Consider the following 24,038-nt stretch of genomic DNA (forward strand, 5'->3'; position numbering starts at 1 on the left):
AGAGCCGAGGAAACAGACAGCTAGTGAGTGTCAGAGGGTCTCAACCCAGGTCAGCGTGCCACCAGAAAAAAAGTTCCCCATTGCTGGGCGGTCGTGGCGCACGCCTTTAATCCCAGCACTCGGGAGGCAGAGGCAGGTGGATCTTTGTAAGTTCGAGGCCAGCCTGGTCTACAGAGCGAGATCCAGGAAAGGTGCAAAAAAGCTACACAGAGAAACCCTGTCTCAACCAAAAAACCAAAACAAACAAACAAACAAACAAACAAACAAAAAACAACCCCAAAACAAAACAATAAAGTTCTCCTAATCTACCATTTGAGAGCCAACATGGGAGTTTGGAAGACTTTGTAGACTCAGGTTCTCTTTTACTTCACTTGAGCATACCTATCTGCGGTGGTGTGACTGAAAATGTCCCCCACAGGCTCAGATGTTTGAATACTTGGTCCCCAACTGATGGTGCTGTTTGGGAGATTTAGGAGGTGTGGCCTTACTGGAAATGGTGGGGGGCAGGGTTTGAGTTTTTAAAAGCCTCTCCATTCCCACTGAACGCTCTCTCTGCTTCCAAATCCAGCCACCAAGTCTGTCTACTGCCATGCTTCCCTGCCATGATGCTGACAGACTCTAACCCTCGGGAAGCATAAACCCAAATAAACCCTTTCTTCTATAATTTGCCGAGGTCATGGTGTTTTATCACAGGAACAGAAAAGTAGTAGCTAAGATACCATTCCATAAGTCATCAGGAGACTCCGACTACATCCCAGGTACTCTCCTGTGGCAACATTGAAATCAGTAAGCGCTGGACTCTGAGCTGGGTGTGGTGGGGCACACCTACAATTCTAATTACTCAGGAAGCTGAGGCAGGAGAAATGCAAGTCTGAAGGCAATGTGGCAAGCCCCGGCCTCAAAATAAAATTTAAAAAGGTAATGTAGCTCAGTGGTAAAGCATTCACCTATCATGAGCGAGGCCTTGGGCTCAAACCCAGTACCACAAAGAAAGTCCTGGTTCTACACCCTCTGCTCTCTAAAAAGCTCCTGCTGGGCAGGGCGGTGGTGGTGCACGCCTTTAATCCCAGCACTCGGGAGGCAGAGCCAGGCGGATCTCTGTGAGTTCGAGGCCAGCCTGGGCTACCAAGTGAGTTCCAGGAGAGGCGCAAAGCTACACAGAGAAACCCTGTCTCGAAAAACAAAAACAAAAACAAAAACAAAACAAAACAAAAAAGCTCCTGCTGACTGTAGGGACAGGTCTTAAGAAAACTTTATTTGCCCTATCAGACTTGAGACTTTATCCTGTGAGCAATACAAAGTCATAAAGACTAAAGCACATGCAGAATAATAAACTTAGAAAATACAAACAGATAAAACTAGGCTTCCATTTTCCCAGAGAAGGAAGTCATCAAGCCATCAGCTAAAACTATGATGTCTGTGTTTAGCAATACAATTCTATCCAACCTGATGGGTTAATGTTCACCATGAACTAAAATAGGTGTGACTTTCTTGGCACCACAGCCCTAGCTAGCATCAGTCTGCACCAACAGTTTAATTAGGCTAAAGCTGGCATGACAGATCAAGAACTCACTCCTGCACTGGATATTCTGATTGATGAAGAGCATGACCCAAGCCTGCCCTGTTTCAAGCTGAAAATGGTCTAGGAGAGTGTGGTTTAACTTAGCAGTGAATAATTGTTTCTCTCTGTTTCTCTCTTTCTCTCTCTCTCTCTCTCTCTCTCTCTCTCACTCTTTCTTTGTATTTTCAACTTTTAGAAAAGTGCAATGTATTTTAAAGGTTAAATGGTTTTAAAGGAAGAAAATGTGAAAAAGTGTACAACCAGTTTCTCATTTTCTTTTTTAAGATTAAGGTCTCCCACCAGTCAGTGGTGACACATATCTTTAATCCCAGCACTCAGGAGGCAGAGACAGGCAGATCTCTGGCGCCCAATGTGGTGCCCGAATTTCCACATAGGGCCCGAGGAAGCTGGAAACAACAACAACAACAACAACAGAATGGATGGGGCTCCTTTGAGAGGCACTGCTGTGCAGCAGAGCACCTGAGCAGCCGGCACGCTAAGGAAGAACAGCACACTAAGTAAAAATACTTGCCACAGTGAGGACACCAACTTTCTAGAGTTGGGGAAGTTGAATGCAGCTCCCAGTTAAACAGAGCTCCCAGTTAAACATTCAACCAGGCCCACAGGCTTAAGGCTGAGGATCGGGCAGAGCCAACCACAGGGCAAAGGCCCTAGCTGCTGCTTAGCCGTTTGGCTCATGAGGTCAGAGAACGGTCCAGGTGCACAGTAAAACGGGTTACAGGGTGCATAGGTCTTGCAGGCCACAAGAATATATTATAGAGATTCAGCTGTGCATTAAAGCTATACCTTGACCGGTTAAGGGTCCTGTCAAGAGGCAAGCCATTTATTATGAATATTTGGTGCTATCCAGCCTTTAATATTCCAGCTGTCTTCTGTGAAATTCCTGCATGCTCAAATGTTTTCAGAGCTGCTGAACTTCTAGGTAACTCCCCTGCTGGAGCCAGTACCTGGATAAGGTCAGGTGGGCAAAGACAAGCTGGTGGGAGATGCATAGCTTACTTTCTTGTGCTAATGAAGCTCAGACCATCCCCCTGACCCAAGGCTCTCCAGAGCAACTGACTGAGAACAAAAGAGGTTTTTACATATCAAGGTGAGAGGTAGAATAACATTCCTGAGGAGGCCAGGGAAAGAAAAGGGAGGCATTTTCTGTGGAAACAGACAGAATGGCATGGCGAGAAAGAGAGGAGGGCAGAGGTTCCACAGGCAAAACGTAGATGAATAGAAACAGGCTAAATTAAGTAAAAGAGCTAGTGGGACAAGCCTAAGCTAAGGCTGAGCATTCATAACTAACAATAAGTTTCCATGTCTTTATTCGGCAGATGGTTGGCGGCCCAAAGAAAAGTCCAACTACAGATCTCTATGAGTTCAAGGCCAGCTTGGGCTACAGAGTGAGTTCCAGGACAGCCAAAGTTACACAAAGAAACCCTGTATCAAAAAAACAAAAACAAAACAAACCCAAAATACAAAACAAAACAATCTTAAAAAAATAAACTCTATTCAAGTCTTTTACCATTTTTCTATTACATAAATTTGTTTTGGTTTCTAAGTATTAATTTCTACTTTTGTGGCAGTGGGGGAAAGAGAAAATCTAAGCCATGTGTAGACAGGACACAGAGCAGGAAGAAAGCAGTGAAACCGGACAGACAGGTCCTGTTGTCCTGAACTACTCTGACAAGGGACACAAATAAACACGACTGCTACAGTCTGGGGTCATTCTGCAAAGAATAAACAGGGAGTAAAGAAGCCCAGGATGTGATTACTTTGGGGCAGTATGACACCAGAAAGCCAATCCAGGTGGATGAAAAGATTTACGGGTCTGTTGAGCAGTAAGGCTACCAACTTAGCACCTCAGGGTTTTCTAAACCCTGCACCTGCCAAGAAGATTCTGGCCCACCCAGGTCCTAGAAGATATCTGTACACCCTTGGAATATCCTATTAGGACTGTTAATGAGAAGCTTTGGGACACACCAGCAATGTAGACTGTGGTGATATTTTATTTGTGCTTTAATAAAGCTTGCCTGGATTTCCAGGGGGAAAGGCCAGCTATTTTCAGTAAACAAGAAGTCAGGTAGCACACCACCTTAATCCGATCACTTAGCAGGCGGGGTCTCTGTGTGTTCAACCCATACTAGGGAACACAGTCAAGCGTGGTGACACACGCCTTTAATCCCAGTGCCAACCATAGAGACCTGGATGTCTGTGCAGATAGACAGACAGTGACAAGGAAGTAAGGTAGCTGGGCTAAGATAGCCAATGAGAGGGCAGAACAGCAAGGCAATGAAGGCGTGGGTAAGACAGGAAGTAGCTAGCATTTGGAAGCTGCAGAGTTGGTGAGGTAAGGTTGGCTGGTGGCCTCCCCTACTTCCCTGATCTCTCTAAGGCTTTCACCCCTACATTTGGCTCCGTGTTTTTTTATTTAATATGACCATTTAGAAATCCGTCTACACTAGACTGTTATCTATGCCGAGGACAGTGTTAGCTTGGCCTCTGGAGCGGGAGAAGAACTAAGGCAGTCATGTTTGTATGGACCATTACCAACAAAAACCCTGGACACTAGAGTTTGTTTCCCTGGTTGCAGTCCAAGTGTGCTGCCGCATGTGTAGCCAGGAGAATTAATCACTGTCTGCACAAACCCACTGGAATCCCATGCAAGTGTCCTGTGGCCTGCCTGATGTGCTTTCTTCTATTACCAATGATAATCTGTATTCTTTTACTCCAATCAACTGTAACAGTGAACACAACACTTTTCCTGAGGTCCATGAGACCTTCCAGGAACAAGAGAACCAAGGGTAGTCTACAGACTGCTGCCCCAAATGTACACCTGAAATTACAAAATGCTGCGAAGAATTAAAGAACAGAAGCCAAACAAATAGGACTACACCAACCATAAAAATGCATCAGAGGAACAAGTAGTAGAGTGAACAAGTAACCTACAAATACAAGAAACTATTAGCAAATTCCATTTGCAGAACATATCAAAGCTTATCTCACAGCATTAGGATAGCCATCATCAGAAAAAAAAAAAAATCCCACAAAATAGAGACCAGGTGTAGCTCAGCCTAGAATGCTTGCCTAGTTAGAGCAAAGCTAGGCAAGAAAAACCAGCACAGCAACCAAACAGGAACTAACAAGCAGTGGTGACGTGAAGAAACTATGACCCTTGTACTTTATTATCTGGAACATAAAATGACACAACTACTAAGGAAAGCAACAGGTAGATTCCTGAGGGGGTTAGCCATGGGTGGGCACGGCCCTGTATTCCCAGCACTCAGGACACTGAGGCAGGAGGACAGCAAGCTTGAGGCATAGCAAGACCCTGCTCAAATTAATTAAAAATAGCCTATGATCTAGTGACTCCATTTGGATATAAACACTAAATTACTAATTGAAAACAGGATCTTAAGAGATATACACCCTATATACTCCTAGAAGCACATTATCCTCTACAGACAGGAGGCAGAAGTCTCACAGCCCAAATGATCACTGACAACTGGATACCAAATAAAAAAAACAACCGAAACATGCAACAGAGCATTACATGGCCTTAAAGAAATCCTAACCAGACAAGGTGGTGCGCAGCTGTAGTCCTGGCTACATTGGAAAGGAGAGAGAGGAGGGAGTAGGAAGGAAAAAAATAAACAACAAACAAGAAAATCCTTTCCCGTTCTATAATGTGGATGAGTCTTGAGAACACTATGCTAAGTGAAATCAGCAAGCCACAAGAAGACAACCATTAAAGTAGTCACACTGAGAAACAGAAAATATAACCGTCATTGTGCAGGTGGGGAGACAGTTCAATGGATACTTAGGTTTTGCAAGATGAAAAGGCTCTAGAACACAATGTAAATGTGCTTAATATTAAGCTATGAGTAAAAAGTTAAGATTGTAGAGCCGGGCGGTGGTGGCGCACGCCTTTAATCCCAGCACTTGGGAGGCAGAGGCTGGTGGATCTTTGTGAGTTCGAGGCCAGCCTGGTCTACAGAGCAAGATCCAGGAAAGGCGCAAAGCTACACAGAGAAACCCTGTCTCGAAAAGCCAAAAAAAAATTAAAAAAAAAAAAAGTTAAGATTGTAAATTTAAACTGTGTGCTATTTACCACAATTGAAAATTTTAATTAAAAGACCTAAAAAAAATTGGAATATATTACTCAGACAATGGAGAATGGTATTATGAAGATACCAATTCCACAAATCCTCTATAAAACATATGAATGGATTTAATGCAATTCAAACTGCCAGTTGACCTTTTAAAAGAAAGGATAGGAAAACTGATAGGAAAAAAATACTAAGGACTTAAACAAAACAGACCAGCTGGCCTTGAACTCAGAGATCTGCTGCCTTTGTCTCCTTCATGTTGGGATTTAAAGGTGTGCACCATCAGACCCAGCTGATTAAAAGAAGACCAAAACCAAAATAACAACCAGTTTGTTAAGTAGTGACATCAAAACTTATATACAATTACCGTAATAGTGGAAATGTACCACTGGTGCAGAGACGAGTGACCAATGGGACAGAACAGAGCCCAAAATCTATGAAGGGATGCGTGTCGGGGTGCAAAGACACTTTACTGCAAACAACAGTTTTCTTCAAAACCATAGTGCTGATACAACTGAATGTTCACATGCAGAAAGACGGAACTCTGACCCACACTGGGTTACCATATACAAAGCCAACTTAAACTGGAACACAGATCAAAATGAAATCTGTCTTTGAGCCTGGGTTGTCTAGGCTTTTCTCAAGTGATTCTCCTGCCTCAGCTTCCCAAATAAGTAGCTGGGATTACAAGTGTGTGCCATGATGCCCAATAACAGATAAATGTAAAACATAAAACTATAAAGAAAAAAAATGTGGACAAAAACTTGGGACAGGGTAAAATTTCTAATTAGCTAGTAACACACACACAAAAGCTCACACGCACACACACACACACACACACACACACACACACACACACACACACACCAAAGACAAAAAGTATTTCTTCAATATTCAAAACTGCTGTGCAAAAAGCACCATTACTAAAAAGAGAAGGCCAAGATTAGGAAAAATATTTTCAAGGTGTGTATAGTATAACTTACATACCCAGAATATAAAGAGTTTTCACAACTTGGTAATAAAAAAAAAATTTACTTGAAAAACCAAAAACCAACCACCCAAACAAACAATTTAAAAATAGGCAACAAGGGTCGGGGATTTAGCTCAGTGGTAGAGTGCTTGCCTAGCAAGCGCAAGGCCCTGGGTTCGTCCTGAGCTCCGGAAAAAACAAAACAAAACAACAACAACAAAATAGGCAACAAATTATGACACTTCACCAGAGAATGTAGCACCAGAGTGACAAACCTAAAAACAGTCAACACCATTGCTCACTAGAGACAGGCAGATTCAAGCCTCAAGGAAATACTACCACATACCTTTTGGAAGGACGCAAAGCTTAGGACTTCTTGAGTGCTGACAAGGACGGATGACCCGGGACTCGAAGACACTGATAGGAACCCACTTTGGACTGGTGGTAACTCAGTACCGCCTGCAATGCTGGGTTATGTTCTGTCTGCCCTTAGGCCTTTACCCCAGATAAATGAATACATGTCCATTAAAGTTTTGTAACTGAATATCCTCAACACCTTATCTGTAGTATGTCAAACTGAAAATCCCCCCAATATTGAAGCAGTAAATGACCAAAGAACTACACCTAAGCACACAGTGGGATCCAACTCAGTAACAGAAAGGAGACTACTGACAAAACACACCCACTAATTTCAATATGCTAATGAGAAGACAGACAAAAAGTCTGTATGATTCTATTTATGTTTGATAAGAGCTTAGTCTTTAAAGGCTGAGCCATCTCTCCAGCCCAGCGGGATTCTATTTAGATAAACTTCTAGAAGAGTGAAACCAGAGCGCAGTGACAAAAATCTGGTTGGTTGTTGCTGTGCGTGGAAGAGCAAGAGGAAGAACACAAAAGGAACTTGGGGCAACTTGGGAGTGATGTGGTCTGTTCATTATCTTGACTATGGCGGAATTTTAAGAGTATTTATACATGTTCTAAGTCAGCACATGGAACGCTCTATGTATAGTTTATCACATGCCAATTATACCACATAAAGCCATTCTTAAAGACTGTCAGCCAGGGACAGTGGCACATGCTTATACATGATGTTGAGGCCAGTCTGGGCAACACAGCAAGGCCCCATCAAAATAAACTGAGCATAACGGCACTCACCTGTAATCCCAACACTTGGGAAACTAAGGCAAAAGATTTGTGAGTCCAGTCTAAATTACACAGTATGATTGATTCTTTTAAAGTAAATGAAATAAAATTTAATCATTTTTTTTTTTTTTTTTTTTTTTTTTTGGTTTTTCGAGACAGGGTTTCCCTGTGTAGCTTTGCGCCTTTCCTGGAACTCACTTGGTAGCCCAGGCTGGCCTCGAACTCACAGAGATCCGCCTGGCTCTGCCTCCCGAGTGCTGGGATTAAAGGCGTGCGCCACCACCGCCCGGCCAATTTAATCATTTTTTAAAGGGATTTTAAAATTTACTTTGAGTTCCCAGTATAGCCAGAGCTACATAAAGAGACTTTATCTCAGAAGGAAAAACAACAACAACAACAAAAAACAGCTTTCAAAACTGTTAAAATGAGGAGATGATACTAAAATTACTTAGGGGTTTCCAAAATTAAGAATCTTGTTAACTACTAAAATGATTAAACATAGACACAGAAAAGATAAAACAAGATTATTTACATATTGGTAATTATTGAAACTTAAGTACATTTCACTTAGGGCTTTATTATTATATATTTCTGACACTGTTTAACTTTTTCCAGACAGTGGTGGTACACGCCTTTAATCCCAGCACCTGGGAACAAGAGGTAGGCAGATCTCTGTGAGTTTGAAGATAGCCTGTATCTTCACAAAGCGAGTTCCAGATGGCCAGAGCTGTTACCCTGTCTTAAAACACCACACCCCTAGGCCAGGTGGTGGTGGCACACGCCTTTAATCCTAGCACTTGGGAGTCAGAGCCAGGTGGACCTCTGTGAGGTCAGCCTGGTCTACAGAGCTTCATGACAGCCAGGGATACACAGAGAACCCTGTCTCGAAAAACAAAACAAAACCCTTTTTTTAAAAGTATACCTTTTTTCTTTATTAAGAAATTAATTTATTTTACTTACCAACCACAGATTCCCACTCTTCCCTCCTCCCACTGCCAACAACAAAAACTTAAAAACAAAAAGTCAAAAAGAAGAGTCAGGTATGGTGATAAATATCTATAATCCTTGCATTTGGAGGCTGCAGCAGAAAAATGACAAGGCTGAAGCCAGCCTAGACTACATCACAGGCCTGTACCTCAAAGAACAACAAGGTAATTACCAACTGCTTCTCCAAACTACAGCCAAATACCCAGTGCTTTTATTAGAGCTCCCAGAATACCTGATATATAAGATAATTTAGAACACAAACTTTAGTTATTTGTAGATTTGAAGCCTTGTTCTTTTTTTTTTTTTTTTTTTTCAGAAATAGGTGAACCATTACTCAATTAGACCATCTTCTAGTCAACAGTCCACACACACATAGCCAATCAACGGCCTCAACAAACATGAAAGCCATGTCCACATTGAGGAGGGGGGGCAGTAAAATGATAGAAGGCAGTAAAGTAGGGTGTGGGTGGGTGGGTGGGGAAACCATAAAATCTCCACTGGACTCTTGAGACAGACAGGCCATGCTAGTTGTTCTACTAAAAATGGCAGATCTGAGATAGGCTACACAGGCATAGGAAAAAAAGACAGACAAACTGCTGGTGGCTTAGAGACTAATGCAACCACAGAGCTGTGTTTTATCTATCACATCACTGCTCAAACTGACTGGGACCAGCAGGGCCAACCCATACTCTGCTTTTTTAAAATGGATTTCTATTCATTTAGCCTCGCAAAACTGGCTGTTGCCATCATGCATCTGACAAACCCAAAAACTTCGCAAGGACAAAAAAAAAAAAAAAAAAAAAAAAAAAATGGTAAGAAACCCTACAGAGGAGGAACCCAACCTACTTGGATTCCTATCTGGACAAACTCCCCATTTAATCCAGGAACAATCCCCTTCCATTAACGCTCACCCATGAAATAAACTACCCAGAATTCTCCCCTGAGAAGCCAGCACACTCTTGAGTGTACTTCTGCTCTAGAGTAAAACTTCCTTTCAGTTCCCTACTGTCTCATCTCAGCACCACTGGGTGGGCAGAGATCTCAATCTGGTCTGTCTCTGAGACCTCTCAAGCCTCCACCACAGGCAACAGATCTGCTCAGCGTGTTGAGAAACTAGAAACTACCAAACATTTGTAAACAAAGTTTTTTTTTCCCCCCAAGACAGGGTTTCTCTTTGTAGCCCTAGCTGTCCTGGATCTCGCTCTGTAGCCCAGGCTGGCCTTAAACTCACAGAGATCCACCTGCCTCTGCCTCCCAAGTGCTGGGATTTTATGTTCACAAAAGAAGAGAACATAGGAGCTAAGGCGGGCAATACACATAGTTCCAAAAGTCTGTCTTTGTTGCATGTAAACATGCTAAGAGCCAAATTTAGAAGAGTGACTCCTAAGAAGAGAAGGTGGGGTAAGGAGGAGGTACTGAAAGGACCAAGCAGATGTCATAACAAGCTGCTCAGTCTTCTCTCAGAGATCAGGCCTCAATTTCAGTTTCCTGAGACTTGAGCAAGCAGTTTCTGGGAGGGCCATGAACAAAAGACTGCTCAAAGTTTAGCCAGATGTTTACTTTCTGGGGCCCCTCACCAATTTAGAGTTATGTGCAGTACGTGCTTGGCCAGCCAGCCCCCATGGTGGCTCAAGGACAAAGCCTGGGACTTGTGCTGGACTGCCCCCAAAGTAATAAATTGTAACCACCAACCAGTAAATTCAAAGGTTACATACCCTCACCCAATTAAAAGAGAACAGAGATAAAAATAAACCAATCCGAGTTGCACCCGTGCAAAATTCCCCCAACCCCCCTGAAGGGCTTGTGGATTTTGCCTTTAAAAAGCTAGCCACACAAAGAAAAAGCAAGTTCCTCCTGGCCTCACGACTACAAGTGAGTGCTTTGGATCGAGCTTCCCTGTCCGCGGCTTGTAAACAAACAGAAATAAACCATGCTAATTGCATTCTGAACCTAAGGTCTGTGGTGGTTTGTCTTTGGGGTCCCAATCTGGGCATAACAGTACTTCCATTTTTTTCTGTGTTGTTTGTTGTTGTTGTCATAAAACCAGTTCTTCTTTCCAAATTAAATGTAGAGATTTCATTTATTTGGTTATAATTTCATTGAGTTTAGGATCAATAAATAGAAACGGGAGAGGGTGTATGTAGCATAACTATCATGTACAATATCTGGGTCTGAACTGCCACATCACAGAAAATGTGTTGTTTAGCCGGGCGGTGGTGGCGCACACCTTTAATCCCAGCACTTGGGAGGCAGAGGTAGGCGGATCTCTGTGAGTTCGAGGCCAGCCTGGACTAAGAGTAGTTCCAGGAAAGGCGCCAAAGCTACATAGAGAAACTCTGTCTCAAAAAACCAAAAAAAGAAAAAAATAAAAGAAAATGTGTTGTTGTTGTTGTTGTTTTTAAGACACAGAAACAGAAAATCTTAATGAAAATGGCCTTTACAAACAAGGAGTGTACGCCAAATAAGGCAGCCTTTATAAAGTTGGTTACTTATTTGCTATGCTCTAGATCAGCAGTTTTCAACCTGTGGGTCACAACCCTTTTGGGGTCAAGTATCAGATATCCTGCATATTAGATATTTATATTACGATTACATTACATATAATGGTGCTTAAACTTATACAAGACTGTCAACTATCTGAGTAAGACTTGGCTAGTCTTTCAAAAATTACTTCAATTCGTTATACTTGTGGTAAGAGTAACCAGTTCAATCTTGAACCTGTTTGTTCAGGGCTATATTGGTTTTAAAACTAGAAGTCCTACTTTCTAGTCTCAGGCTACCCCAAATCCTTGTGCTGCCAAAACATTTAAGTTAGAAGGTAACAGACTATTTAGTAAATCATCTAACTTTACTGGTGGGAAAGTGAGGAATCTAAATCTTCAGGGCTATTGTGGAGTCTGCACTCCATTAGCAATGATCAGCTAACAGCGTCACAAAGAGCACAAAGAAAACCTGGAGATTGTTTGTGTATGTGCATGCTGGAGCTGCAGTTAACAGGCAGTCGGGAGCCACCTCATGTAGATGCAAGAAACCTTGGGTCCTCTGAAGAGTAGGAATTGCTCTGAACCCCTAAGCCATCTCTCCAAGTCCCTAGTAGTCATTGGTGACTTGCCTTTAATGACAACCTTTAGGAACAAGTGCACACTAGCCCCTAAGGCCAGCCTTGCAGAACTTAGACTGGCCTTGTCAAGGTTTTCCTCCGTCCTGGCTGTGCCTCAGGAAATTCTACCAATTCCCTGGTCACTTCACAGGCCCACTGTGGAGTCTGCACTTGGTCAGCAATGGCTAGCTAACAGGGTTACAACAGGTAGACTTCTGTGTGTGTACGTAGTCTGGGGAGAGCTTATATACTGTACCGTGTATCACACCCTATCCTGACTCAGAACTTCCATGCTTGACCTTGTATTCTATAATACTGTCACTAAATACTGAACACTCTCAGAAACTGGCCCAGAAACTAGAAAAAGTAATAAAATGTACTCACTTCTTCCTATAAAAGAGTAGGATCAAGACAAATAATGTGGATCATGAGGTCCTTATACCTCAGGAAGTTGGACAAAGTTTCATCTGAGGTGGTATGATGCAGGTAGACCTGCATCAACACTCATGTGGTCACAGCCTTATGGGCTGGGGGAGTAGCTCAGTACACTAGGATCAAACAGGCCTGTGGGACAAGACCCCAGCACTAAGGCTATGATATCTACCTCCCCCCTCCGCTTAGTGTTCAGAAAATAAAGATGTCAGCGAAGTAGAACAAAGCTGCCCCAGCCTCAGCACCTTCCAGAGGTGCGTAAGGAGGATGATGGGAAAGCTTCAGAAGCCAACACTGTACCTGGCTACGGACGGTGCTGCTGGAGTGGCTGTCCTCAGACATCTGAGCATTCTGGAAGTAGGACAAGGGTGCAGGTATCTCTGTCATTGGAGCAACTGTACAGAAATACCCTTTCAAAGAAAACAGAGCCGCTTGGAATTCTGAAAAGGGAAAAACAAAACAGAACTTCAAGCTTTAAGATGACTTATTTTGAAACACTCTCATGAATTACATCTGTAAAAACAAACCTTTCTCTCATGTGTTCTCCTCCAGGCCGAGCTGCCGAGGACCTCGAAGGGCTGCCGTCACGTGATGGCTCCTGGATTCAGTATGAAATAGGATTTTACCAAGCCACTCATAATGAGTCCAATCCACTCAAATACTGGCAAGCCGTAAGAAATGTGTTAACTTGCCACATATGACTTTGGCTGACAGAGTTACTGCGTTGGGTATAGCAACGAGACCTCAAGCACTGCGATACTTTAACTTCAAAACCAGGGTGTCACATGATTTTAAGAGAAGGTCTCAAATTTCCTTTGTTGTTGTTGTTGTTTGTTTTGTTTTTTTGAGACAGAATTTCTCTGTGTATTCCTGGCTGTCCTGGAACTTGCTCTGTAGACCAGGCTGGCCTCAAACTCAGAGAAACCCGCCTACCTCTGAGGCTTTCTTGAGTGCTGGGATTAAAGGTATGCACTACCCCCGGCTCAAATTTCTTTTTCTGGGCTGACAACTCTAAATTAATTATCGCATCTCCATAACATCACTTGTGTGGTGCTTTCACCTCACAATCCTCTAGCAGTCGCATTTCACCCTCCCCGACTGCCCCACCACTGACGGCTTATCGTTTATAAAAGCAGAAGAAAGAGGGGGGTGGGTGCTGACTTCAGTGCATGCCTGGCATGTTTGAGGCTCTGGATTCAATCCCTAGGGGTGGGGGTGGGGACAGAAGAAGCAGATTCAGAGTTCTGTGTCTTGCTTAAGAACACACTTAGGAGGCAGAGGCAGGTGATGTCAGAGATTCTAGCCCAGCCAAGGCTACACAGTGAGACCTTGTCTCAAAAACAGTAACAACAAACCACTCCAACATAGAACAGGAGTGCATCCTACAGGCAGACACCCTTCATATTCCCATTTACTTTATCAGCTAATCCTTTCAGATCGACAGCTCCTTTTATAGAAAGCCTTTAGAAATATAGAAAAGATCTGTTTTATAACTAAGCAATAATCTTACCAAGATATAGTATCAAAAAATAGTATCTAAATATTATCATAGGGGGTGAGGCTATATCGCTCAATAGCAGAGCACTTGCTAAGCCATAGGTTCAAAGCCAGCACAGTAAAAATCAAACAAAAATAAAAACCAAATATGCATAACCGACATTTTTTTTCAATATCCTGTTTCATGGTCACCTTTGTTTGTTTTGTTTGTTCTGTTTGAGACAGGGTTTCTCTGTGTAGCCTTGGCTGTCCTGGAACTCACAGGTTGGCCTTGAACGTACCAAGATCAGCCTACCTGAGCTGGGGAATTATAGTCGTGGGAGACCACGCCTGGCTGTCAGGTTTACATTTAACTTCAGGATCATCCACCTTCTAAAATACATATATTCCAGGCCAGGCTAGGTGACATATACCTTTAATCTCAGCACTAGGGAAGGAGAAGCAAAAGGATCTCAGTGAGTTCAAGGCCAGCCTGCCCGGTCTACATAGCCAGACAACCAGGATACATACATCAGAGAGATCCTGTCTCAAAAAAAACCAAGAACAACAACAAAAAATACATACTCCATTTTTTTCTCCTAGGAAAAAATACATAAGCAGCTTTCTCCATTAGTAAAAGTATCTGGTTCAAATTAATCATTACTTAACTATATTCAGACAATGAAAATCACGACAAACGGCTTTTCTATGAGAGGGTTTCCTGGGAACGCAAGGCCTCACTCATGTTAGACTGGCCCTCTACCAACCCACACCCAGCCTTCTCGAGACAAATCTCTAACCACTTTAGGCTTTCTTTCATGTTCATCTTTCTTCTCCCTTTCATGCCAATTTTAAACAGGAAGTGAGAACATTTAACTAGTTTATTATGTTCACTTTATCCACTCATTTTACAATAAAATCAAGGGCTGGGTGTGATGACACATGACTTTAATCCCAGCATTCGGGAGGCAAATCTTTCAAGAGTTTGATGCCAGCCTTGCCTGCATAATGAGACCCTGTCTGAAAAAAAGAAACCACAAAGAAGTCAACTATTTCGACCAACGTCATATCTGGTAAACAAAGGAATCCAAACCCACAAACAGTACACTGTCCCTGCCTAAGGCTTTTACAGCAATGCAGACTAGGTTATAGGAAACACTTCTTTGGGAGCGGGGAGGTTGAGAGAGGGTCTCACTATACACAGCTCTGACTATCCTGGAACTCAATCTACAGACCAAACCAGCCTTGAACTCACAGATATCCACCTGCCTCTGCCTCCCGAGAACTGGGATTAAAGGCGTGCGCTACCACCTCAAGGCTTACTAAGCTCATTTTTACTACCAGCAAAACCATTGCTTAAAGTAAACAAGATCTTTAACATCAATAACTGCTTTCAGTATAAAGTGAAACCTGACATGTCTAAAGTATTTTCCACAGACAGTCCTAGCATTCATTTTTAAAAAGGACAAGCTATGATGGGACTCTGTCATTTTAACTTGTTTTTTAATGCTCATACAGTCTGTTTAGCCATTAGAAGAAATCATACTGGAGCTCTCTCAGACAAATTTGTAAGAACCAGCAATAACACAGCCATCACTTCAGCATATTCCCAATGCTATTTTTCAAAGTTCTTTTCATAATCATTATTCCATTTGACTCTCTAAAAGTTCCCATGGGGGGGCTGGAGAGATGGCTCAGCGGTTAAGAGCCCCGACTGCTCTTCCAGAGGACCTGAGTTCAATTTCCAGAGCCCACATAGTGGCTCACAACTGTCTAACTCCAGTTCCAGGGGATCCAACAGACTCACACAGACATACATGCAGGCAAAACACCAATGCACATAAAATATAAATGAATGAATGAATGAATGAATGAATGAATGAATGAAAAAAAAAGTTCCCATGGGGGCTGCAGAGTTGGCTCTGCATTTAAAGGGCCGCTTTTGCAGAGGACCCAGGTTTGCTTCCCAGCTCCTACATGGTGGCTCATGACCATTCATAACTCCTGTTTCAGAGCATCTGGTGCGTTCTGACCTCCACAGGCTCCAGGCACATGGATGTGCACTTATTTACATACAGGCAAAACACTTACACACATAAATCTACAAGAACTTCTAAAAATAATAAAAATTCTCTTGGAGGGTCATCTCTTTTGAATCCTCCACTCCCACTCCCTATTCCAGGGAGCTCTTTCTCTACCTTTCAACAAATCTCACTTGCTTGCCCTTCCAAAAAAAAAAAAAAAAAAAAAAAAAAAATCTCACAAAGACCCTGCACAAACAATAAACACCTCAGTCGAAGGCAAATGGATCTGCCTGTGCAAGGTTAAGGAGTAACACAGCCAATCCAGAGCCCAGGGGGTCAGGATGCTCAGGCCAGGGCTCTTCTGGTCACTTAGGGAAATCACAGTGCATTGACAGAACTGTCCTCAGAGGGAGCCCAGAAGCAGAAGCAGGCATGCCAGGTCAGGAGAACAGACACACACTGCTGGTACAAAGAAAGGGTAGGCTGAAACAGAGTTGATTTTGATCCAGGAACAGCTGGACACAGTGGTGGAAAAGGTCAGTGAGCCCACTGTTCAGGCAGCATGGCAAAAGACACTGGCAAATTGGACAACATTCTCAGCGGAGTGATGTGAACCCCGAAAGCCAGTAGCTGGGAAGTGCCCCTGCATTGCAGGAGGAGGGGGGAAGGCGTGTAGATCTTGGTGCTTTCCACTCTGGACACCTGCTGAAGACAGACACACTGCAGCACTTTACTGCCTTCTATTTCCTTTCGCTCAGACACTGTGTGGAGACAAAGAGGCTAGAATAAAAACAAAATCCCTCACTAACAATCAGATCCTAACTATGGAGCCTGTGCTGCTGACCTTATATATACAATTGAGACTAATTAAGTTATCAGAGTGCTTACCTGACATGGTCAGTCTACAAATTTACAACTGAAGACAGTAGGCTAGCCCTCACCTCCTCAAATTGGACCTCATGCAAATGGCTCAGAAGGTAAGGCCTGGTAGTCAGTCAGTCCTTGACTGCTATGAAAGGACCACATTCCCTTTCAGGGACACCCCATGTTTCTATCCATGGTATATTTTCTTTACTAGAATTTTCATATCAATTCTGATCTGGTAAATACTTTTACCCTTTGCTTTGGGCTTGTTCCTAGCGTGACAACTTAGGCAGTCAGACAAAGGAAAAAGAAATCATTGTTCTGATGAGCAACTACAATTTCTATCAGACAAAGACACTAACAAGTGGGATGCAGCTCTGTGGCAGACTGCTTGCCTAATATGTGCAGATTCTGGGGTCCATCCCTAGTACTAGGGGAAAAAAGGCAGTTATACAAAGGGGAAAAAAGGAATCCCAGAACTCCGAATAATCTCAAAGCTTACACATGCTCCACAGAAAAGTCTATGCAGGGTCTGGGGAGATGCCTCAGTGGTTAAAATGATTGCTGTGCAATGTGAGGACTGGAGATCCGATTCCTCAGAACCCACTTAAATACTGGGTGGGTCTGGCAGCTTGCCTCTAATTTCAGAACACAGAAAGCAGAGACTGGGTATCCCCAAAACAAGCTCGATAGCCAGACTAGCTGTATCAGTGAGCTCTGGGTTTGTTCGAGACCATACCTCAGTGAATACGGTAGAGAGTGATCCAGAAAGATACCAGAAATTAGCCTAGGCACACCACAAAACAGGCATGCACCCATGTACACATTCCACATGTGAGGAAAAAAAATAAAAAGGTCTATCCAACTAGAAACCTTCTCTATACATTGAAACTTCAAAAACATCGCAGAAGCAATGTTCAAAGTTTCAGAATAGGTTCCTAGAAGAAAATCCCATTCAAGGAAGCACCCACAGGGTTGGGGAGGTAGCTTGTTCATAGAGTACTTGCCTAGCACACGCCAATCCCTGGGTTCAATCTCCATACACATAAACCAGTATGGGTTTGAACATTTGGAATTCCAACACTGAGAAGAATATAAGCAGGAGAATTAGAAGTTCAGGGTCATCCTTGGCTACACCGTGAGTATGAAACCAGCCTGAGCTACAAGAGACCTTAATTAAAATTTAAAATCTTTTAAAGAAAAAAAAACATGAAAAGTACTGTCTTCCCTCTCACTGTATTCAAAGGTAACAACTAAACTTTTGAACTCATTTCCTAACTCTTGAGAGAAATGTAAACAAAACTAGCACACTACAAAAACATCTTCATGATACATAATCATGACCTGAACACCACAAAGGGCTTTTGGCTTAATGTCCCTAAGCCACCTGTCCAGCTTCTTTCACTTTGGAAACCACTACAATTATTTTTGCTATTCATAAATGCACTGTAGTGCTAAAAGGCTTTCAAGGTGTGGGGAAATAAATAAATATGCAAAAAGTTTTCAAGGGTCAAAGACCTCCTAATTTATATTCCTACAAAAGTGGGTAGTGTTGCCATGACCTGAAGTGGGGGTCTTATTTCTTAAGGGGGGTGGGAATCAGTACACACACACACACACACACACACACACACACACACACACACACACACACACACAAACACACAGTATAAGCCAAAGTTTATTTAGCAATGTACATATTCCAAAGAGAGACCTGAACGGGCTACAAGGAGGCAGGAGGAGCAGAACAGTGGGTTCTGAGGTACTAATTTTAGAGATTTTGTGATGAGTATTTATGAGGTGGTTGGCATATTCACGGCAAGGTGGGCCTTTTTAATCTCATAAAGTGATATTCTGACCCTAAGGGGATAAGAGTTATCAAGATCCATCTTTTTGTTGTTACCACATAGCTACCTCCTTTTTGAGACTGCTGAAGGTCCCAGGAGCTCAAAGTTGCCTGTTAAGAAAACAAAAGCTTTCTCATGAAAGTTGGGGCCAGGGTCTCACAACTGACCAACAGGCTGCACAAAGAGGCATAGGGCACTTAGGCGGTTTTTAGGATCCTCCCCCACCCTGCACACACACTTTTTTCCACTCATATCTATCTTCTACTTGTCATTTTGACAGCTGCTCCTTGACAGGCAGCCCAAATTCTGATTAGTTTGATTGATTTATTTTGGTTGGGGGGAAGCAAACAAACTAGGTAAGTGTTTCAGCACTGAGTCACACTCTCAGCTCGCCCTTTGGTTACTTGTTTGTTTGTTTGTTTGTTTGTTTGAGACAGGGTCTCACAATGTAGCCTGGCTGGCCTGGAATCTGCTATGTAGACCAGGCTGGCCTCAAACTGACAGAGATCCTCTTGCCTCTGCCTCCTGGGTGCTGGGACTAAAGGTATGCCCTGGTATTTATGTAGTTATCCGAACAGGGTCTTACTGTGCTGGAACCTGAGGTTCTCCTGCTTCCAACTCCCATGTGCTAGGATTACAAGTGTTTACCACCAAACCCGGTTCTGCTTCGGTTTCTAAAGGCTCACAGTCAATAATAAATGTAACCAAACGCTAAACCGTATTCTATAACTGAAATAAAAATCACTCAACTTAGGAATAGCCAAGATAGACTCTTGATTTTTAAGGTATAAAGAGCAAATCATTTTCCCAGCCCTATAAGAGCTCTTTTGAAAGTGATGGAACTAAAAAGAGCAAGGGTGGTGATGCATCTTATTGAGGGTGTTCTCCCCCCTCTTTTCATCCCACTCCACCTCTGTGAGCCATCTGTGGTAGATAAAATTATTATTCAGTAAATATTCTCTCCTCCCCGCAGTACCCCCAAGGGAAGAATGGTCAGCCTTCGTAACGTCTGGTTCAGGATTTAAGCAACTGAAGACTGAAAATATTTGGCACGTAGTCTCCCTTGTTCTTCCTTAATCGACACAGTGCAACAATGATGTACACAGTATGTGCATTATTAGATAGTCTAATGGAGAGATGATTTAAAGTATACAAGAGGATTTGTGTATAGATTATAAGCAATAAATAGATTTTTGTTCAGAATTTTTTCTTCAGTGCTCAGGATCAAGTGCAGGTCTCTGTATATGACTACATTCTCAGCCCCAAATACTCTACCATTTTATATAAGGACTGGAGCCTCCTTGGATTTTGGCTTATTGATGGGCGAAGTCCATTATCTACTCTAAGCCTTTAGGTGAGACCCTATAATGTGCCTTTGCCAATGCACTCTTAGCTGATGGACACTGGCAGATAGATACGTGACCTATGCTTGTGCAGTTGGCCTTGACTGCTTCTACATCTGGCATCGTATACGACACTCGCATGGACTGGTAGTCCTTGCCCCCTCAACATGGGCCCCATACTAAGATGCTCAAATCAAAATGGTCCCAACCGCCCCACACATTTCCACCTTGAAGCAGAGCCCCGAGTGAGCTCTACCTGCTCTGAGCTGCTAGCTTAGGAGGAGGTCTGCTATGGAGACTTACTGTCGCAACTTGTTTAAAAACAATGGTAATGCTGGTTGGCTCAGAAGACGCAATGAAGATGAGCTAAAATCAGCTGAGGATTTCTTATCTCAAACCTTCAGGATTAAATGTTTTTAGAATGTAGATCTTTTCTAGATTTTATAAAGGCAATGTGATGCAAATATATGTGCTTGGTAGTACTTCTAAGAGCCTTGGAATCACAAAAGTCAAATACATCGAGGTCTACAGTGAAACAGACCAACAGTCTCAAAGTATATTAAGACAGTATGCAGGATCCGGGAAGATGGTTCGGTGGGTAAAAACACTGTGAAGGTAAAAGGACCAGAGCTCAAATTCCCAGCACTACATAAAAGCAGGCATGCTACTGTGTCTATAATCCCAACACTGCAGGGTAGAGGCCAGGATCCCAGGAGATGGATGGTCAGCCCATCTAGCTGAAATAGCTTCAGGTTCAACAAAGAAACCCTGGCTTAAAAGATAAGGTATAGGGCCGATGAGCATTTGCTGCACACATCTGACAATCTTTTTTTTTTTTTTTTTTTTTTTTTTTTTTTTTTTTTTGGTTTTTCGAGACAGGGTTTCTCTGTGTAGCTTTGCGCCTTTCCTGGAACTCACTTGGTAGCCCAGGCTGGCCTCGAACTCACAGAGATCCGCCTGGCTCTGCCTCCCGAGTGCTGGGATTAAAGGCGTGCGCCACCACCGCCCGGCTACATCTGACAATCTTAATTCCATCCCCAGAACCCACATAAATGTAGACGAGAATGATTCCACAAAGTTAGGCTTTGTATTATCGTTTGTATCACCGCACACAAGATCCCAAATATGTGCAAACACACACGTAATTACGTTTTTAAAAATTAAAGCTGGGTGTGGTGGAGCATTTCTTTAGTTCTGGCAGATCTCTGTGAGCTTGAGGCTAGCCTGGTCTATCTAGTGAGTTCCAGGTTAGCCAGAGCTAGATAGAAAGAAAGACCCTGCCTCACTCAAAAAACAAAACAAACAATTAAGTTTAAAAGAAATAATAAGGGGCAATTGAGATGGCTCAGGAAGTAAAGGTACTTGCCCCACAAGCCTGGAGACCTATGCTCAATCCCCAGTACCAACATAAAGGTAGAAGGAGAGAACTCACTTCAGGCTTCCACACATGCACCATGGCACCACCACCACCTTCCCCTAACCCTGCACACAAAATAACACACACACACACGTTTTTTTAAATAAGGTTGTAAGTAATAGAGAAAAACACCCAATGTCATTCTCTGGCCTCTCATTTGCATGCATGGATGCATGCAGTCACATATATAGACAAAGACTGTAGTTTTGCATATAAAGTACACAAGTGTACGCATACACAGGCCCACACAATAAGACCCTACATCGTCTTTATACACACACAGTATGCACTGTATGTCCTACCTACCTACACAGCCTATAAATAAACTATAGACTGTAATAGGTTCAGGTCAGATAGGACTAATCTCATCTCATTTATTCTGTCTCTGTGTCATCAAGGCTGGCCTTGATTTCTTGCCCAGCCTGCCGAAGCTGGAACTCCAAATGCATGCCACCGTACCTGCACACCTGACAACCACACTCTTTCCCTCAATGTTATTTTAATTTCAATAACCCTGTAATCAAGTTATAATTATTGTGAGTCACCATCTCAACCTTCTGTGGAAATGGATAGAATACAACTAATTTTTAATTTAAAATGAATATTTACATCTAATTAACTTGTAAGCTTGTGATATTTATCATTGCCTAAATTCTTCTGCTTTTCTCAACTTAAACAAGGAACTGGACAAGGCATTAAGAAAACCAAACAAGAATTCTTCTAGCGTCAAAGAGGAACTGGGCTTCCTTTACACAATGAAACACTGTGACACGTGCCCGGGATAATATAGAATCAGATATTGCTTCTGTTCACTTAAGAGCCTCCTATTAGAGAGGAAGACAAGTTAATTTTTACACTGATTACATGTTAAAATAAAACTGTTAGCTATTCTGGATTAATAAGTCATTAAAACTAATTTCACCTGTTTCTTGTAAGCTTTAAAAAGGTGTCTGTTGGGACATTTAAATCTAACATTTGTGGTTCACGTTCGTCTTTCAACAACACAATGCTGCTCCAAATTTTCAGATTCTTCTACACCACCAGGCCTTTCATTCCAAGTCACTGACCATGCTTTCCCCTCCCTGAAGGCTCCCTGCCTTCTCAGCTTCTGTGACACTGCACTACTGTGGTTCTACACTCATCCTCAGCTGCCTCCTCGCCCTCCTCCTTCCACCCGACTCCTTGTGAGTTCCTAAGGTTCACCCAGTTCGCTATTCCAACACCAAGCAGTAAATCTATTTAAGTGACCCATATTTACAATTTACAGTTCTGACCTCAGGCCATCTTCAACCGCTGACACTTCAAAAGTGGTATTTTCAAACCACTTCCTAACTTCCTTACTTCCTTATTTCTCTCTCTTTCTCCAAACCTGAACTCAGTCAGCCTTACACTTGAGCTGAACTGATCTCCTGTCTTGCTCACGTTTCTTCTACATTCCTGTTACTATAACTCTCATCTCTCCCAATTATATAAAAGTTACCTCAATTCTCTTAGGCACTCCAGCCTCACTACCAGACGGATGTGCCTGAAGCAAACCTCTGTCCACGGCAGTGCCACATTTGAAAACGTGCAAGGTAAGAAAAAGCAAGCACTCAGGGCGCCTACAAGCGTCGGGCATACATATGCATCGTGACAGTTCTGATGAAGGAACAAGCGCCATACGACTCTCCGCTTGGCAATGGAGACACTGAGAAGAAGTTAGCGCCGAGTGCCACTCACTTCTGGACCAGGACACACTCGGGGCAGGAGACGCGGAGTTTCACCAGTTGCTCAAGCAGACCCAGCCTAGGGCGCTTCCTCTATCTCGGGCTCCACTCCCGTCCAGAGGGCCACCCCCGACGGCAGCCACCTGCTCCGGGCGGCCGGGGAAAGCCAGCACTTCCGGACCAGAGCTCGGAGGGAGTCACTTTCAGCCTGGCCGCACCGACCCGGCCCCGAGAAACCTGCCGCCCCCCGTTTCCCATGCGGGGGGTCCTCGGTGTCCGCCCGGCCGGACCCCGCCCCTCATCCTCGAGGACGCCCGCTGCGCGGCCCGCAGAGACTCAGGCCCCGGCACTCGGCAGGGACCGGCGGACGCAGCTGGCAGGGACACCGTCTGTCCCTCACATCCCGGGCACGCACCTTCTCTCTCCGCGCCGGAGCGGCCGGCTCGCAGCCCGGGTTTCGCCTCAGCCGCCGCTGTTTTGTTTCCGACAAGAACTCGCGGACCACAGAGCAGGTCGTCCTAGGCCCCGCCCTAGAGGCCTCATCGGTGTCGTAATTTCCGGCCTCCGCAACGTTGGCCACGAACCCCGGAAGGGGACGGAGCTTCCGACAGAGCGCACAGAGGGCGAGGGTTGGGGGCCGCAGCTGGTCTTGCTCTTTTGTAGCTACAATGCTGGGGGTCTAAGATGGTACGCGATTTGAGGCATCTGTATGGCTTGAGGAGAGTCTAGTGTTCTCCCAGGCTACAAGCGATGACATTTTCCCCTTGTTTCTTGGTTGAGACTGAGATTCGTGTGTTCCCTGCCTGTATCAAACATATCATGTAGACAAAGATGATCTTGGAAACCTATTCTGCCTCCAGACTATGGCCCGTTTTTGTGATGACATTTAAAACCGAACACTTTCTATTTCTTCACAGGATTTATTTGTACAGTTCCTCAACATGGATATAACTTATCGTTTGTGCCCTCATAAATCAAAGCGATTGGTGAAAGGAACCTGAGAAACTTCTCTAATATTCTAGGCTCCAAATCTGAAAGTCCTCCAAGAAGCAA

The 24,038-nt window shown here is 43.5% G+C and overlaps 1 protein-coding gene across 3 annotated transcripts in view; it reads right to left on the reverse strand.

Annotated features, from left to right (window-relative positions):
- Psen1 (presenilin 1) overlaps positions 1–23,531 on the reverse strand; it is a 48,448-nt gene extending 24,917 nt beyond the window's left edge. For 2 of the 3 annotated variants that reach the window (XM_052739361.1, XM_052739363.1), the window contains exons 1-3: positions 23,401–23,530; positions 12,836–12,906; positions 12,609–12,748 (exon numbers count right to left, since the gene is read on the reverse strand). In XM_052739361.1, the coding sequence (XP_052595321.1) occupies positions 12,609–12,695 (87 nt within the window). In that variant the 5' untranslated portion in view covers positions 12,696–12,748; positions 12,836–12,906; positions 23,401–23,530. Of the gene's footprint in view, positions 1–12,608; positions 12,749–12,835; positions 12,907–23,400 lie in introns of all 3 variants that reach the window. The other variant, XM_052739362.1, reaches the window with a different exon arrangement.
- Positions 23,532–24,038: the final 507 nt, after the last annotated feature.

This window comes from Peromyscus californicus, unplaced genomic scaffold (assembly GCF_007827085.1).
Source record: "Peromyscus californicus insignis strain IS unplaced genomic scaffold, ASM782708v3 Scaffold_15__1_contigs__length_86483966, whole genome shotgun sequence".
Lineage (NCBI taxonomy): Eukaryota > Metazoa > Chordata > Mammalia > Rodentia > Cricetidae > Peromyscus > Peromyscus californicus.